We start from the raw sequence: 19,370 nt of genomic DNA, 5'->3' as shown, positions 1-19,370 counted from the left end.
AGAGAGAGAGAGAAAGAGAGAGAGAGAGAGAGAGAGAGAGAGAGAGAGAGAGAGAGAGAAACACTGATGCATTGATGTGTGAGAGAAACATAGCTTGGATGCCTCCTGTACATGGCCTGATCAGGGATGGAAGCACAACCTGGGCATGTGCCCTGATCAGGAATCAAACCTGCCACCTTTTGGTGTACAGGATGATGCTCCACCCAACTGAGTCACACTGGTCAGGACAGAAATTGAGCTTTTTAAATTAAATCTTATTTTTTGATAGGTAGCATACCATAATGTATAGAATTCAATCATGTTAAATTTGCAGGTTAATTTAGAGATAATTTACATCTTTGATGAGTTACTTTAGTAAAACACTTAGAGGAATGACTGGTATGTAGTAAATGCTTAGTAAATGTTAGTCATTATTCTGTACTAGAGGCCCGGTGCATGAAATTTGTGCACTCAGGCGGATCCCTCAGCCCAGCCTACACCCTCTCGCAGTCTGGGAGCCCTCAGGGGATGTCCGACTGACTGCTTAGGCCTGCAGCGGACACCCTTAGTGCTGCCGCCGAGGTGGGAGAGGCTCCCACCACACCGCTGCACTTGCCAGCTGTGAGCTCTGCTTCTGGCTGAGTGGCGCTCCCCCTATGGGAGTGCACTGACCACCAGGGGGCAGCTCCTGCATTGAGCGTCTGCCCCCTGGAGGTCAGTGCGCATCATAGCGACCAGTTGTTCCACTGTTCAGTCAATTTGCATATTAGCCTTTTATGCCTGCAGGATCAGGCTGAAACTGGCTCTCCAACATCCCTCGAGGGGTCCCGGATTGTGAGAGGGTGCAGGCCAGGCCAAGGGACCCCACATCAAGCTAATATTCCTGCACAATTGCTTAGGTTGCTCCAAAAACAACCTCTTACAGAGAACATCACCCAAATCTAACAACTGAGTTGAGGGGCCAGTTTCATACCAGGCCCCAGCACTATTTTGCTGCTTTGTTGCCTTGTCATAAAAAAACTATGATGCATCACATGTGCACAGTCACCTGACAAGTGTGGAGTGACGACACGGTAATAAGTATGTGCAGTCTGTTATCTACAAGACCCAGATGCAGCAAGGGCCCACCGCAGCCGCTTACGGAGTGTAACACTGAGGCAGCAACACCTATGTTGTGTGTAGAGTGGACGGAATCAGGCAGTAAAGTAGTCAGCATAATGCCTGATGAGTAGGTTCTTAGTAAATGCAAGTTGTTTCTTGTTTTAGCAAAGCTATCACTCACCATACCATTCTTGAGAAAAACCTTAGTGAGTTAAATCTGAGCAGAGGTGTCCTTTCTTCTTGGCTGGAGGGGCACAAGTCCTGGGTGTGGGTGGGAGGGGCCAAGAAAAGGTGGGAAATTGTTAGACAAATTGCCAACCTTTCATTTTGCTTATGACTGTCCTTGTCCTGCTGAACAGTGGGAAAACATGTTCATGACAGCTCAAGGTGGGCTTTGCTGACTTTTTTATTGTGGGAAAAGAGGGCATGAGGAAATTATGCCTAAAAAAACCCAAGCACCAAAGCAACTGATTATTTTGCTCATTTTGAAAAACTATTTTTGGGAATGTTTTGCCTCTAAATACTCCAGTATACTATTTTGCTTCGGGTTTTTATCACAAGAATGGTATAATACGAAAGACAATTTTAATAGATTTTTTAAAATCTATTCATACTCACATTACCTTAAGCCTCAGCTGTTTTGATTTATCTGAGTCCTTGCACAGTCCTTGTCCATAAACCTGGATAATTCTTGAGTAAAAAAATGCATTTTAGCATAATGCATTTTAGTCTCTAATCTAAATAAGATGATTTTAGATTTATAACAGCTTGTATCAATGAATGTATTTATATTTCAATTTTGCCTACATTTCCATTATTTCTTTGCATCCCTTCCCCCAAATTTGAAATAAATGTATTCTTTTTTAATAAAACCAACATTTGTCCTGTTTGTTTCTAGAAATTTTACACCTAAAATTTCTAAAATTCCAGAAATAAACAATTCATAAGTTTTAAATTGCTTGCTGTCCTGAGTAGCATGATGAAATCTCTTATCCGACATCGTCCTGCTTGGCCCCACCCAGGACTTGAATTATTCCTTTGTCCATCATCTTCAAGCTGTAGACACCACCCCCCCATTAGTCACTCACTGGCTAACTCTTGGGGTACTGCAGTGCTTGTGTTCAATTAACCCTTACCTTATTTCATATGGCCAAAAGCACAAGAGTAGTGATGCTGGCAATTTGAATATGCCCAAGGGAAGCCCTAAAGTGCTTCCTTTAAGTGAAAATGTGAGTACAGTACAATAAGATAATTTAGGAGAGAAATCACATTTGCATAACTTTTATGACAGTACTAGAGGCCCAATGCACGGAATTCTTGCAAGAGTAGACCTTCCTTCCCCTGGCTACCGGCACTGGCTTCCCTCCAGCCGCTGGCAGGCACCCAGGACCTGGGCTACCCTCACAGCCCCAGGTTTTGTCTGGAAGGTCGTCTGGAAGGACGTCTGGTCTAATTAGCATATTACACTTTTATTATTATAGATATTATTATAATTGTTCTATTTTATTATTAGTTATTGTTGGTAATCTTGTGCTGTGCCTAATTTATAAGTTAAACTTTATCATAAGTATGTATGTATAGGAAAAACATATATATATATATATATATAGTTAAACTATGGTTTCAGGTATTCCATTGGGGGTCTTGGACATTATCCCTGTGAATAGGGAGAATACTATTCACTGTATGTCCTTTAGCTCAGTTGCCTCATTTGTAAAATAATGATATTAATACCTATCTGAAAGGATGGTTTTAAGGAGTAAATGAGAAAAAGGATTTTATATTATGCGCCTATTTGGAACATTGAATAAATGATAATTTTATGATTTTCCTAGTGCTGCTATAGCAAATTACCACAAATTGGATGGCTTAAAATAACAGAAATTCATTATCTCACAGTTTGGGAGATCAGAAGTCTGAACTAAAGGTGTTGGCAGGGTTGGCTCCGTCCCAGGGGTGGGCAAACTTTTTGACTCGAGGGCCACAATGGGTTCTTAAACTGGACCGGAGGGCCGGAACAAAAGCATGGATGGAGTGTTTGTGTGAACTAATATAAATTCAAAGTAAAGGAGCGGAGGGGAGAGCAAGAGAACCCTCCGCTCTTTCGGCTCCGCGGGCCGGATAGAACAGCCAAACGGGTAGTTTGCCCACGGCTGCTCTAGAGACTTTGAGGGAGAATCTGTTCCTTGCCTACCTCCCAGCTTTTGGTGGTTGCTTGCCATCCCTGGCTTGTAGCTGCACTACTTCAATTTCCTCCTCTGTCATAACATGGCCTTCTTCCTTCTGTGTGTGTCTTTGTGTCCTGTCCTTATAGGTATAACAGCTGTTGGATTTAGGGTCCATCTTAATTTGGTGTTATCTCCTCTTAACTAATTACATCTGAAAAGACTCTTTTCCCAGGTAAGGTACATTCTGAGGTTCTGGGTGGACCTGAATTTTGGGGAAGACACTATTCAACCCCCTACAGTAACCATTATTATGGAAGCATGAAAAAACATGACCTGTTGCTCTCCTCCGTATTGGCAAAGTCTTGCAGGGTGTGGAGGAGACTTGAGAATGTCCTGAGGCATTCCTGGAAGAAACATACTTTCTCTTAAATTGTAAAGTTCTCTGTCTGTAATGAAGTCCAGAGTAGTTCACATGCCTTCTCTAAGTATCTCATTTCCTTCTCTGTGAAACAGGAGTTAATCTATCAACTAGAAAGTACTGACTGACTCTCTACATGATACCTATAGCATCCAATAAAAACAAATAACTGTCCTTGAAATTACTTATGACTGTTGGAATGTCTACCAAGGAGCTCTTCAGTCATGCACACTCAACTCTCAGATGACAGCATGAATGAAACACTGACCCAGAGAAGGAAAATGAACTCTTGAAAAAATATTGGGCCCTTGTAAAAGAGAGAATGTCATGGGTAGACTAGATACTTCAAGTGGGTGTCTACCTGCTAAGGTGATGTTTCTCTTCTCCTGGCTCTTCACAAAGATTGGGAGAAAAGAGAAGGGAAGCAGGGAGACAAGAGAAAAGCAGCAGCTTCATTAACAAGATGACAAGAGCAGATTTCATGGTTGTTTGGTGGTGGTTGTTTTCTTAGTTATAAGATCTCACATTCCCCACTCCAAGTCTTGGCAGGAGTATTTGTTCTTGGGGAGTGACCAGGTTCCATCGCTGCTCCGAGCTACGACTTGAAGCCACAGAACAAGCGGTTAAGTCCCTGTTCCCAGCACAAGGCTTTGTGTTCATGTAATTTTTATACTTTTTAAATCCACAGCGGGAGAGGCACTACACCTGATTCACTTACCTGCTACTAGTAATGTGGCAGAGAATTCTTCACCTGGGACTTCAGTGCATAAGTTTTCCGTGAAATTATCAGCATCACTGTCACCTGTGATGCCAGGGTTGCCCCTGATAATCAACACCAGTCCCCTCACTGAAGCCTTCAACGTGAACTGTCTGTCAGGCACCGAGTTTGAGGTAAGTACCATCTTACTCGCAATGGGAGTTACCTGTGAAGAGGAGTCCTAAAGATGAGAGCCCCATGGGATTCTAGATCAGTGATCATTTCTTCCTCTTTCCCTGGTTTAATCTCCCTTATTCTAATATCCAGAAGTCCTTTTTTGGGCATGCTAGAGCCTTCTGCTGCACTAGGTGCCCCTCTAGCCTTGGAATCTTTTTTCTCTATTTAATCTAGTCCAACTGAACATTACAAATAATCTATAATAATAAAAGCATAATATGCTAATTAGACTGGACAGCCGAACGACCTTCCAGAAGTCATTCTGGATGAAGCCACGGCAGCGGGGGCCAAGGCAGAGGTGGTTAGGGGCAATGAGGCAGGCAGGCAGAGTGGTTAGGGGTGATCAGGCAGACAGGCAGAGTGGTTAGGGGTGATCAGGCAGGCAGGCAGGCAGGCAGGCCAGAGGTTAGGAGCCAGTGGCCCTGGATTGTGAGAGGGATGTCAGACTGCCGGTTTATGGAAGGGAGCTGTGGGATCAGGCCTAAACCGGCAGTCAGACATCCCCCGAAGGGTCCGGGATTGCGAGAAGGTGCAGGCTGGGCTGAGGGACCCCTTCCCCTCCCCCCCCCCACATAAATTTCGTGCATTGGGCCTCTAGTGTTATAAATAAAAGGCTTGTTTCTTATTGCCAACCATCCTGACATGATATCAGGTGTAAGGTGTGCTGATAGTAACTAAACTCTTTGGGTGTTTTAGTTTGAGTATTGATCTCCTTTAAAGCTGGGTTCTGATGAAATTGTGTCGGTGATTCTGCTTTTCTATGATTCTGTGACTTTTCAGAAGGAAAACTATGAGGAGACTTAATATGGAAGAACATACCCTTAGTAAAAAAATATGAGCCTCAATGTCCAATGCTACTGTGTGAATGTTTCCTCTTGGATAATTCAGACCCAGTCATTCATGTTGAAGAGCCATGGTACCACTGCTCTGTTTTCTAATTTGTTGTTTGAGTCTTCCCAAAATATCAATGGTATTTTTCACAGAACTAAAACAAGTATTACTAAAATTTATATGGAGCCACAAAAGACCCCATAGCCACAGCAGTCTTGAGACAGAAGAACTAAGTTGGAGGTATCACTCTACCTGTTATCAAACTATAGTACAAGTATAAGTATCTAAGTATTCCATGGATGAACTCATTTAATCCTCACAACAATCATATAAAGTAGATGCTCTTCTTATTCCCATTTTATAAGTGGGAAAATTGAGGCACAGAAAGGTTAAGTAATGGGAAGGCTGGGCTTTGAAGCCAGTCTAAGCTCTAGACCCCTATGTTATGCTGCCTCTTATTTACCACATGCTAAGCATAGACACAGGTCATCTCCACTTGTGTGGATACTAGGCTGACCTGGCTCATGGGTGCAGACAAGAATACCTTGTTTTCCCTCTCAACCCTCCTCCCTGAGTTCTCCCTCCACTGCTCACACTCATTCACATCTGTGGCTGCTCTCTCTTCCCTTAACCCATCCAGATCTTACAAAGTCAAGCACAATACCTACAGCCTCTCCTTCCATGAAGGCTTCCCTGACTAAACACAGCTCACAGTGAGCTTTCTTCCCTCTGATTCAGCTCTTGAAGTGACTTTCCCAAGGTCACACAGAAGTTCAGTGGCAGAAGTGGGATTGGAGCTGAGTACTCTCTTCACTACAGAATACTGAATGCCTCACTATCTGCCCCAAGTTGTATTAATAACCAAAAGTTTCTACTAACATAATTAAGACAGTTATGAAATTTAGTCCTTGATGTCCCAAAGGACTCAGGGCCTTATGGGAGCTCACAGTCAAGGATGTGCATATAGATTCGAGAGCTCACAGACTGATCTCCTGTTAGCCTCAGCAGGCCCCTCCCACCGTGGATCAGTGGGTTCCTGATGGCAACAGTCAGGGGTGGGCAAACTTTTTGACTCGAGGGCCACAATGGGTTCTTAAACTGGACCGGAGGGCCGGAACAAAAGCATGGATGGAGTGTTTGTGTGAACTAATATAAATTCAAAGTAAAGGAGCGGAGGGGAGAGCAAGAGAACCGGATATTCTAGTGATATCTCTGGCCCCATTTCTTGGTGTCCCTTCCACAATTCCAAATCACTGTAATTCAGAGGGCAATTTTCCGACAGTGGAAGAATGTGTAGAAAGGTATACACACACACACACACAGACACACACACACACACACACACACACACACACCTGTTCATGTTAGTACATGTCATTCCTTATTTCTGTAGATGTATCCTTTTTCCCTTGTTTATTCTTGGAAGTGGCCTTGGAAAAATTAGAATGGAGTGATGAGTCAAGATGTAATTTCACGGCAATCCCGGGAAAGTGCAGCATCTCATTTTTAAAGACTGGAAAATCCAGTATATTCAGGGTTGCTAAGGGACTCATCTAGGAGCCTAACTTAAGTAGTGATAGGTTTTTTAATTCTCTGGTTTTCCATTTTCTGTCAGTGGAACCAGAATATCTCCTGAACATTTTTCTTTTTTATGAAAAGCAGCAGCATCCACAGCAGTCCCTTTAGTGGAGAAGTGTCCTGGGGCTTGTGTTGGAAGGACTAAGGCAAACAGCTAGTTCCTCTGACAGCGAGTGAAAGGTGGTTCCCAGGATGCTGTTTGCTTTCTTCCTAGTAATAGCCATTTGCAAAATGCATGCACACAAAGCAGACCTTCTTTCACAGGATTGCTAAGAATTCTGCATTTACTTTTAGGTTGTCACTACTGGGAAGGAACAACTAGATTTTGAAACAGGACCAAACATATTTGATTTGCAGATTTATGTTAAGGATGACGTTGGTGTTACTGACCTACAGATCCTAACTGTCCAGGTAACAGATGTGAATGAGACGCCTCAGTTTCTAGGCAACTTGGCAAAAGGTAAGATACACAGGGTGTGCCATGCAGCCCAGGCGGTGGCATCAGGGAGGACCCTGGGGACAGAGCAAACCAGAAAAGTAAATGAAAAAGCAGCTGTTTCCCTGGAAAAGGCCGGTGCTTAATGCGCAGGAAATAAATAAAATGTCCCCCAGCCCAGGGCTCCCAGGAATAATGCCCAGCAATTTACAAAGCCCTTCACATCCGTGGTTTCTCTTGGGTCTTTCCCAGTCCTGGGGAGGAAAAGGACGCTCGGGACCGCAAGTGGATCATTCTGAAGGAATGTGGCCAAGCCCACCAGGCTCATCACTATGTACTACTGGTCATTGACTGACTTGTTCATTTTCCCAAGGACGCTGACCCCTTGAGAGCAATGTGTGCCTGGAATCGGCTACAGTGCAGGGATGATACTTTAAAGGGATGGGAGCATAGGGTACCGTAAATTCCTGAATAATCTCCCCTCTGGCTCATGGCTGTGGATGCCACCAAGTCTATCATTTTAGTCCAGGTTCTCCCCTGAATTCCACTCAAATATCCAGGTATCTTAGCTAACATCTCCACTTGAATATCTAATAGACATTTGTAATATTGTGATTTATAATAAGAAATATATATTTGGTTTTCCTCCCGTTCCTGACACAAAGCTCCTAAAACCCTTGGCTTTTCTGTGATGAAAGTGATAAAGATACGTTTTGTGATGTTGATGATGTGATGTTTGGAATGCCCCTAGGTCACCTAAGCCTGGAATGGTGGCCAGCAGAGCCAATCCTGTGATTCGAGGGTTGGAACTTTCAGTCCCCTCCACCCCTACACACACGCTCTTCTCCCTCCCCCACCCCCTGCCACCACCACCACTGCAGAGGGGAGAGAAGATGGAAATGGAGTTCAATCACCAATGGCCAATGATTTCATTAATCATGCCCAGGTTGTGAGGCCTCCGTAAAATCTAAAAGGGGTTCAGAGCGCTTCCAGGTTGGTGGAGATTCAGGGAGAGTGGCGTGCCCAGAGAGCATGGGAGCTCCGCGCCCTATGCACTCTTCCATCTGGCTGTTCCTGAGCTGCAACCTGTTATAATAAACCAGTCATCTAGTAACTAAAATGTTTCCCTGAGTTCTGGGAGCCACTCTATGAGGGCGTTTCAGGAAGCTTAGATTTATAGCTGGTGGGTCAGAAGCATAGGGGACAACCTGGACTTGAATTCAGTTGGATTTTCAGCTGAGGTCAGAGAATTTCTTGGTGGTACAGGAAAAACCCACACACACCGGAGTTGGTTGCAGATTATGCTATCTCAAATTTAATGTGCTCCCAATCCAAACTCTTGACTCCTACTTCAATGCCCTCACCCCCACCATCCCCACCCAAAGCTGCTTTTCTTGTCTTTCCCATTTTAATTAATGGCAACTCTATCCTTCCAGTTGCTTGGACCAAAACTTCGAAGTTAATCTTGACTTTTTTCTGTCTTTCACATCCAACATCAAATCTATTAGGAAATGTTGTCACCTTCTAAATCTATGCAGAATCCAACCGTCCCTAGCCTCTTCACCACTGCCTCCATGGTGTAAGCTACTACAATGGCCAGCTCAGTGGGCTCACGGCTCTGCCCTTGCTGCTACAGTTGATTCTCCATACAGCAGCCAGAGAGATCCTGTTAAACATCACTTAAATCAAGGCATTCCTCTGCTTAAAACCCTACGAGGACCTCTCATCTCACCCAAAAGGAGAGCCAGAATCTCCTTAAGGCCCCATCAAATCTGGCACGCCCATACCACCCTCCCCACCTACCATGTTGTCTCCCACATGTCTCCCCCTCAGTCGCTGCTCCAGCAGTCCCAGTCTCCTCACCAATCTGTGAGTACCCCAAGCACAACCTACCAAGGCATCTCTCTCGGCATTTGCTGTTTCCTCTGCGCCCCCCTCACCCCGCCCCGACTCCATATCTCTAAGATTCCTCCTCATTTCTCTAAGAATCTTAATTCAAATGTCAATGAAACTCCATAACCACTCTATTTAATGTTGTAACCCAACTCACAACACTGCTTCCCTGATTTTTCTCCATAACATTGTTCAGTAACATTCACACATTTTACTCATTTATTATCCATATTTTCCCACTAGATTTCAAGTTCATGGGAGCAGGGTTTTGTGAACTGCTGTATTCCCAATGTGTAGATCAGTGCTTGCTATGTAGTGAGAACTCAGTAAATGCCTTTTTTAAAAAATGAAAGCATGAGCAGTGAGAAGATGAATGAAAACTGAAATCAGATGGCTTGAGTTTGAACTTTGATTCTATTACTTACTAGCTGAGACAACCCAATAACTCCTCTGAACCTGTTTTCCTGTTTATAAAGGGGAGAAAATTACAATACATACTTTCTAGGGCTGTTGTGAAGATTAAAGGGGAAAACATACAGGGTGGGGCAGAAGTAGGTTTACAGTTGTTTGTATGGAATATAATTCCATAGCTAATAAATAATAACACGAGAATAAACTCTGTTTTGTGTACTTGCAACTGCAAACCTACTTTTGCCCCACCCTATACATTAAGACCTCAGCACAGTGCCTTACAAAAGAGTGAGCTAACCCTAGCCTCTCATTCATCTCTTGATCAGAAACATTCTCAGAAAGAGAGAGGCCAGGGCAGAGAACATGGGCAGGGCTGGTGGTGCCAAGTGGCACTGCCTGCCCCTCCCTCCGCATGATCGCCAAGAACTCTGAAATAGATGAAATCAATTTTTTGTCCCTTTCTGAGCCTCTCTCTGCAACCCTCTCCCAGCAGAAATGAGTCTCTGCAATGAGAGGCCTTATAATGGAACAGAGAGGCTACGTGCCGTTTAAGGGGTAACCTTAGCTCAGGGTGGGAGGAATTTACACATGAAAGGGGCCCTGGAACTTGGAGCAGCCTCACCCTGGAGGATACTTTCCATCTCTCTGCCCTTATCACCTCCCTCTCTCCCACCAAACAACAGTACCCCAGGTCACCTCTCATTAGAGGAAACATGTGAAGACTTGATTACCAGCCATGCCAACCCTAATACTTTACATATTCCCATAAAAGGATCCGCTCTGCAAGTTGGCCATGGTCTCACTCATGGCCTTTATTAGTGCGGCCCTTTTTCCCACAGTGCCAATACACTTCATTTCCTTGGCTGTGTTTGGTTTCCTTTGGCTTACCTGGTTTGGGGATTTCTCATTTGCTTTATCTAATAAAATGTTTCTTATTTCACTGTACGTGGGCGTAGGTCTAGACCTCTACATAGTGGAAGGAGCAAACCCTGGATTCAGTTACCAGGTTGAGGCCTTCGATCCAGAAGATACAAGTCAAAATATACCCCTCAGTGTAAGTCTCCTTGTTAAACTGGAGAGGGGCTGACCCAAAAGCCTGGCATCTCGGCAGGGTGGGTTTGGGCAGTGGTAATGGGAGAAATCTGGTGCCCACTGCCAAAGCATAGAGGACAGGGGAGGTGGGGATCAGAAAGGGGACTCTGGAGACAGACACCTCAGATTGGATTCGTGGCTCTGTGTGATCCTGGACAAGTTCTTAATCTTTCTGAGCTTCAATTTCTTCATCTAATAAGAGCACCTACCTCAGTAGGGGTATCATAAGTATTAGAGAATGCATGTAAAGCCACTTAGCATATTAAAATTGCCTGCCTAGCATATTAAAGTTGCTCAGTGTTTTGTTTTTTTTAATTCGAAGGTGATAAAAATCCAGCTATATTATTTTTAAAATAAGCATAAAATGTATACCCCAAAGACATTAACATTTCCTTTTCAGAGATGAAGCCAAGCTGCTTGGAGCCAAGTTAAAAAAAAATTAAAAACGAGTCCCAGGAATTCCAAAGAAAAGGAGGAATTCCATATAGAAAAGCAGATTAGGTCCTGGAGAGTTGCTTCATGGTTCAGTCTGAGACAGCTGATCTCTCTTCTCTCCCTATGGAGCTCTTGTAACCACCAAACCTTAGGCAAAGAAGCCTCTTAGCTTGGCAAGGATGCCTCAATGCCTAGCTATGCCCACTGAAGCTGGGCAGCCCAGGTAGGAGAAGATAATGCCAGTGGACCAACCTTGGAGCAGGTTACACTCCTGCAAACCCTGCCTTACAGCGAAGAGAATACTTGAAATATGACACTCAGGGAATTGGTAACACCAGGAGGCTGTTTTTGCTGTTTGCTGCATGATTTGCAGCTTCAACAGGACTACTTTTTCTAAGAGGAGGAAGTGAGCCTTGGGAGTAAACTCCAGGACCAATATAATGTGGTCCACAGGGTCTGAAATAAAGCTGTTTAAGATTATTGGATACATCTTAAGTTAGAGCATAGGCGATGTTATTACTAGAAGATATCCTTCTGTCAAAAAATAAAAGCAACTGTTAACAAATCTAAAAGATAATGGAGAGGAAAAGGGGAGACTTTATTCAAATAATAGTTCCTGACCCACCAATTGGTCCGATCTTATGTAAATGAGGAATCCAAACTGCACAGTTCTAATTGGTCAACATCATGCACTCTGATTGGTCATTATGGAGCAATTCTGATTGGTTAGTAAAGATGCAAATAAGGATGTAGCTGTGAGGTTCTGATTGGATGGAGTAGGTCTCAGTTCATTGGTTGAAAGTGAAAACTAGGAACTGTCTTGTAAAGTGGATTCAAACAGCAGGAGCCCAGTGCAGGAGGTTGAAAGCTCTGAGAGTCTTCCTGATGTACAGAATATGTGAGAGCCTCTGTCAGCAGATGGCCACTAGACTCTCATTATTTATAAAAGTTGGGCCCTCAGTTGACTGTGGGGAGTCCATCTCAGCAGATAAATGTCTTTTCTGGGATCACATCAAATGAATCTTCTCAGGATCCATACAACCCATTCATTCATTTAAGATTCTATTTGCAGGAATAAGTAAATGAATATGCAAACACTTAGTGGGTTTCTACTATGTGCTAAGAGCAATACTAGGTCCTTTAAATGCATACTTATTAATAACATACTTGTTATACCAGTTACAAATGTGTTTGTCTGAAAAAACAGAAAACTTAACCACAGTGGCAGATACGGGATTTTCTTCTATAAGAAGTTCAGAGGCAGGCAGGCAGGCAGTCCAGAGCTGGCATAGCTGCTGCCATCAAAAACCTGGGCTCTTCCTATCTTTCTGGTTTTCCATCCAGAACATATGGGATTTGTCCTCTTTTTCTTCACTTCATGTTTACAAGATGGCTGCTACATCTCCAGCCTTTACTTCTAAGTTCCAGGTAGGAGGGAGGAGAAGAAGGAGGAGGAGGAGGAGGAAGAGGCTGAGGAAGAGTAAGAGGAGGAGAAAGAAAATAAGAAAGGATAGAGGGTGAAGGGGGCAGGCCAGGACAGTCTGTCCCTTTTTGGTAGGAAAACAAAGACCCTCCTGGAACCCCTAACCAGAAGACTTCTGTTCACTTCTCACTGTCCAGAACTCTGTCCTATGGCCACTGTTGCTTGATGGTGACTGGGGAAAAAGGGATTTCGGATGGAGATGAGGTCAGCAACCCCAAGTTATACACTTATACATTTAGTTCATTTCAACATTTACCAAGAATCCACTATGTGCCAGGTTTTCTATTAGCTACTTTGGATACAAAGATGACGAAGACACATTTTTTTTTGTACCTCAAGTAGTTCACAGTCTAGAGATTGAAGGCATTCATGCATACCCCAAATAATTATAATTTAATAAGATAATTACTGTAAAGTTTGTACAAGATGTAGTAGGAGCAAAGTGGGAGGAATCTCAGCTGTAAAGAAAAATATTTATTTTTAGATATCCATTTGTACTGTATTGTTCCAAATTCTGCAGAAGGAACAAGGTCATGGCCCCTTTAAACACACCTCCTAGATCCCTGGTCAGCGAACTGCGGCTCGCGAGCCACATGCGGCTCTTTGGCCCCTTGAGTGTGGCTCTTCCACAAAATACCACGGCCTGAGCGAGTCTATTTTGAAGAAGTGGCGTTAGAAGAAGTTTAAGTTTAAAAAATTTGGTTCTCAAAAGAAATTTCAATCATTGTACTGTTGATATTTGGCTCTGTTGACTAATGAGTTTGCCGACCACTGTACTAGATCAAGTTGTCCCTTTCTGATGAAGGGAAGCTGCCCAGGTAGGGAGCAATGCAGCAGGTGTTGTTCCCATAAAAGAAAATGTACTGCAATCCAAAAGGGCTAAGAGCAGCTGCAGGGATGTGGAGCCTGGAACTGAGTGGCTTCTGCAGAGTTGTTGGAGGAGGGAGCACGCCCAGTTGCAGCAAAGTGTTAAGAGTATTTAACACCTGTGCTGGAATGAATAGCTGCACAGAAGGTTGACAGCCAGCCTGCAGGAGCAGTGAACATAATCTAGAAGGAAACTTTCACAGGCTAGAAAAAGGTAATAACAGTTTAGGAAGTAACATATGATGGCCTTTGTACTTCGACATTTTATTTTGGGCTCTTGGGGGTACTAAATGACATATTTTTGCTCTGTACAAGGAGAAAGGAGATGGGTTAATGCGCTATTGATCAAACCTGTGCTTTTCAACCTTGGCTGTAAACTGAAGCCACCAGAGGAACTTAAAAAAACACCACCCAGATGTCTGGGTCCCGCCCCCTAAAAGTCTGATGTAATTGACCCAGAGAGTGGCCCAGGTGTCAGGCTTTAAAAGTGTGGTTCAGTGGTTGAGCGTTGACCCATGAACCAGGTGGTCACGGTTGAATTCCTGGTCAGGGCACATGCCCAGGTTGCAAGCTCGATCTCCAGTGGGAGGCATGCAGGAGGCAGTGGATCGATGAAATCAATAAAAACGTATTTTTTAAAAATTTAAAAGTAAAATAAAATATTTTAAAATAATAATTAAAGCCCCCAGGCAATCTCAGGTACAAACAGGGCTGAGAATAGCTGCTTTGAAATAGTTTCCCAAACTTCCCAATTCTCTCAGTTTTGGATTCTGTGGGTCTGGGATGGGCCTGGGAATCTGCAAATTTGCCAAATACCCTGGGCAATTGTTCTGGTCAGAAAGGCCGGGAACACTAGTATATGGGTGTTTCTCAGAGGGGTCAGGCCCCTGTGTGAGAACATACATAGGCTGCTTTTTTAAATGCAGATCCCTGGACTCCACATCAGAATGCTGAATTGGAACACTTCCCGGGTGATTCTGCTGCATCTATCCTTTGAGAACCACTGAACTGAACAAACAAGTATAGACTTTAATAAACACCAAAGCATGTGCATGAAGCCACCTACACTTGGTTTGTGCCTGTCATCTTACCCGGTGTGTCCCAGGAGTCACTTTGCTGGTGACAGCAACTAGCGGAGAAAGGATGAATTAAAACTTGCTCTAGGACATGTCCAGAAACCCAACTGCTTTAAAATGACAAATCCTTATCCAGCTTAATGAAGTGAAACTGTGTCACAGAGGAAGTAAAATTGGGGCTAATGCAGAAACCACTGGTCTTTGCTTCCTCATTTTTAGGGAAATTCAAAGAGCATGCGATTGTAAATTGTTGGGACCAGCACTGCTCCATCAAGTTGGAATTTGATCAGAACAGAATGCTGCATATATATATATATATATATATATATATATATATATATATATGTATATATATATATATATATATAATTTTAAATGTTCTCGTAGCTCCATTCAAAAAGTAAAATGAGACAGGTGGGATTAATTTTAATATCGTTTAAGTCAGTATGTCTGAACTACTATCATTTCAACCTATAGTCAACATGAAAACGATTTATGCAATATTTCACACCCTTCTTTATAGCAAGTCTTCGGACTCGTTGTGCATGCACAGGTGCATGCAGCTCCTCTCCTTTCAGACCAACCGCACTGCAAATGCTCAGCTGTCACAGGTGCCTGTGGCTGGACAGTGCAGGCTTTGAGCCAGCATCCCCCCCACGGTCCCTGTGCACCTTTTGTGTTGTGATGGGGTGAAGGTGATGCACCCTCAGAGGCAGGCGTCTGTGGTGGGCTCGGAATATAAAGACACGCAGGATGGTCTGTACATGAATAATTATATATACCAGCATTTCTTCCCTGGACCGCCTCCCCCTGCCCTTTCTCCACCTCCTGAAGGAGGCTCCCTGCAACCCAACCCCTCCCACCCACTCCCACGTCCCTCCTCTCCCTCTGCTTGGAAAGGGCACTGTAACTGCTGCACAGCCTCCTCAGAGACTCTCAGGACGTTAATCAGTTTCGCAGCTGGAAGCAAAGTGATCTAGTGCAGCAATTCCTCCATTAAGGGGCTTTCTCTTGGCCTTTCCATTAGGGAAGGACTTTTGCATAAAGTGAAATGTGTTTTGTCTTCACCAGGGCAGACAAAGGATTAAATTAAAAGAGCAATAACCTTGCTAGTAGCGGGGCTACCAGGAGGGCAACAGGGAAAGTAATTCTCGCCCCGCCTCTGTCTTGCTCGTGGCTCCGAGCTGTGGCAGCGGGTTGTGTCTTTTGATCTTCTTGAGTTTATAGTAACCGTCAGGAGATGGGCCTTTTCAGAGCCACTTATTTCTGGATGAGGAAGGGAAGTGAGGCCCTTGCCTGGACAGGTCACTCTAGTGAGAATGGAGGTCTCGGACCCGGCTCCTGCTCATCCCCTTCTCCTGTGTTCTGACACATTTTGTCTTTGGTGTCCTGCCCCTTTCTTTCCTGAGTGACAACATCCTCCCTGTTCCCCATGCACTTCCACTTCCCTCCCCCTCCCCCACAGACACACACCAGTCACCCTGTACCTACCTGTTCATTTGAAAGCCACCATTGAAGCCTTTGCAAAACACATTCTGCTCCAGGTTCTTATTCAAATGCCGAAGAAAGGAGAAAGCAGGGGAATTGGACAACTCCCACTCCAAATACATCACCACTGACCACTGTGTACACTGGGAGAGACACTTTCTCGAATAGATAGGGATCATTGTCCTTACGATTAGTGAAGCCTAAATCAAAAAACTTGATTTAGTCCCAGGCTGATTAAAAAAAAAAAAAGAATGACAAAATATGAGATAGATTCTGCAGCTTTATCAGTAAAGGATTGCTATGGATAGCATTCTGCATTTACAAATGTGGCCCTTTTAAAAACATTCAAATACTTGCCTATAACCCATTTAGCTCACCTTTATAATAATACAACATGAGCAGGCCAAGTTAAGGGCTTGAAGCAGGGTTTTTTTATGGTAATTTTTTTTCTCCTAAGCACCCTCCCCCCCCTCCACCCCCACCTCCCACTTCTGAGTTGGGATAGGAATGGGAAAAGGGAAAAGGGGAGGAATTGAGGCTTTTATAAAATATTCAGCTTTCAATTAAAAACATAATAGGATTGTGGCATCACATACATAACTTGAGACAGCCCGGTTGCAAGGTGTGCCCTGTGCTGCTTGTCCTCTGGGTGGGTCTGGGGCATGTTCTCAGCAGCTTACAGTCATTGGCACTCCCAGGACTTGGGAGGAATAAGGGTCCTTCCTTCCCTCTGGACGTTGACTGCTCTGTTCTTAGGAAACAGAAGGCGGAATTCTTATAGCTCAATTCCATTGCAGGCCTGAAAGCAACTGATGGCTGCAAACCCGCACAGGTTGGCTCATTATTTGCCTGTGACTCCAACTGCAGTGGGGGAGCCTGCCGGCCGGAGGTGGTGTGCCCTCCCCAGGGAGCCTGACATTTCAGGAAACTGGGCCAGCTCCCTCTCACCCTCCTTTCTCCCTACACCAATGGCACCATAAAGGGTGAATGGGGCAGGAAGCACGGCTCCTCGCCTTCCACACTGAAGCTTTTGTGTCCGTGAGCAAACCGCAGCTGCCAAGGGGCTGCAAAGAGAGAAACCTGGGGTGGTGGTAAAGGAATATTCCCAGCGGGGAAACTGTGGAGCTTGTCTGACAAGCATTTGTTAACCGAATTGATCTGATTACTCAGGACTTTCCTTAGCCAGTCCTGGAGCAGAGAGGGGCTGCAGTTGCTTTTCATTCTATTTAATTTCTGTTGTCCAAGAATGAATATCAAGGGAGCAGCTTTGATTAAACAAGCCTTTAAAAAGGGGAGAGAATGCCAGGTTTTACAGAAAGCTTTCGGAATTGCTGGCAAATGGCCACATGACACAATATTTTTAGTCTATGGATATTATCTCCTTTCTAAGCACAAAACTGCTATTCCCATTAACACAAGCTCATAGGTTCAGGGATAAAGGAAATTAGCATGATGCTAAAAGGAAAAAAAAATCAGGATTCCAGGAAATCAGACTTTTAATAAAAATTCCCCATGCTCCTAGTTCTACAGTTTTACTCTTTCTATCTGGCTCTATTTTTCTTTTTCTTTTTCTTTTTTTCTTGTTCATTTTTGCTGAGACTGTAGACAGAACTGGAGAAGATTTCATAATCAAGACTGACATTACCAAATTCAACACAGATTTTTTTAAAAGTTTGACAAGTTTTTTGTTGCTGTATTTTCAAAGATTTTTCAATAAAGATTTTAAGATCGTTTAAGTTTGGAATGCTGCTCTCAGATGGGAAACAGGCAAGAAGAAAACCCCAATATGTAACGTTTAACGAATATTTATTGAGCAGCTATTACGTGTTAGGCACTTAGGGACATAGCAGTGAGTAAAATGAAGCCCCTTTCCTCCTGGATCTTACATCCTAACTGGACAGTAACAGTTAACATATACTGAGGGCTCACCATGTACCAGGCACTGCTCTGGAACTCTACACCATGGGGCATGCCCTATTTTGTTAACTCTTTGTTGCACAAGCTCTCACAGCTGGAAAGTGGTAGAAACAGGATTCAGATTCAGCTGTCTGGCTCCAAAGCCACTGAACTTAACTCCACAGCCCCACTTTGTGACTCTTCCATTCCAGACGGGCCTAAGAGTCCTCCTTCCCTCTTCCCATCACACTCTGTGTTTATCCCTTTTGGACTACCTCTCCCACATCTTCCTATGTTTCCTCAGTTGACCATAGCTTTTGCACAGCAGGACCTGACTGTTCATCTCCATATCCCAAGACCTTGCATGTTTGGGGGACCAACCAGAACTGGAGACCTATCTCCTAGAGCATTTCAAAACATGTGAAAAGACATCCCCCTTTAGGTGCATGTGGTAAATGCCCCGCTTGGGTCTATAAACCATTGTATCCCATCTAGTGCGAACCTCTGATCTGTGGATACGTGAAGATTCTCTGCCAGGAAGGCTCTGCTTAAAGACATGGAACTGCTCCGTGTGCAGGCAGCTGCAAGCCTAGGCCGTTGCTCCCAGGCTATGAGCAGGAGAGTTGAGGGGGAGGGAGCTTGGCATTTAAACATCATGCCTCTGAGTGCATATGCAATTTGGGAGCTGAGAGAAGGGCACTCCTTGGTATTGCCAAAATAGTTCCCCTCAAAAATATTTCCTCTCTAAGTGACCAGCAAGAGAGACTTAGTAAAGTACCCCCTACAGTAGAACACGGTGCCATCATTAACCAGCCAAGCTGTAAAATAAGATTTAAGACTACAGGGAAATGCTCAAGTTATAAATGAAAAGTGCAGATATTATAACATCAGCCCAATTTTTTGGAGGGTGTGTTTGCATAGAAAAGAGCATAAGGCTATCCATGAAAATAATGATGACTACAATTGAGTTTCTTTTTTATACTTTTCTGTCTTTCCCAATTTTTGTGTAAAAGATATATTCACCACAACTAGGAAAATGTTATTAAATAGGAAATGGAAAGTAAACACTTTTTAAAATGGTTTTTAAAACCTTATAAATGCCCGAAGGAGACCTTTAATGTCTTTTCTGTGCATCCTCTCTTCTCTGATAGGGAGCTCAGCTGTGATGACAGTACCAAGTTTCTGGGTTGGAATCCTTGGCTGGTGTTGCCTTTGATTCTAGACTTCAGGGGCCATGGCTGTAGTTGCAAAACCTCCTGGAGGAGAGGTCATTCTCATCCGTGT

The 19,370-nt window shown here is 43.9% G+C and overlaps 1 protein-coding gene across 1 annotated transcript in view; it reads left to right on the top strand.

The window, feature by feature from the left end:
- Positions 1-19,370, top strand: part of CDHR3 (cadherin related family member 3) — a gene marked incomplete at both ends in the record, with an annotated part of 59,943 nt that overhangs the window by 3,557 nt on the left and 37,016 nt on the right. Inside the window, 3 exons of the mRNA XM_080666374.1 lie at positions 4,355-4,557; positions 7,304-7,469; positions 10,706-10,803. Of these exons, the coding sequence (XP_080522500.1) occupies positions 4,355-4,557; positions 7,304-7,469; positions 10,706-10,803 (467 nt within the window). The remainder of the gene's footprint in view (positions 1-4,354; positions 4,558-7,303; positions 7,470-10,705; positions 10,804-19,370) is intronic.

Source organism: Plecotus auritus (genome assembly GCF_963455305.1).
Source record: "Plecotus auritus genome assembly, chromosome: 4".
NCBI lineage: Eukaryota > Metazoa > Chordata > Mammalia > Chiroptera > Vespertilionidae > Plecotus > Plecotus auritus.
Note: the sequence above shows the minus strand (reverse complement) of the source record. Positions and strands in the feature narration are given on the sequence as shown.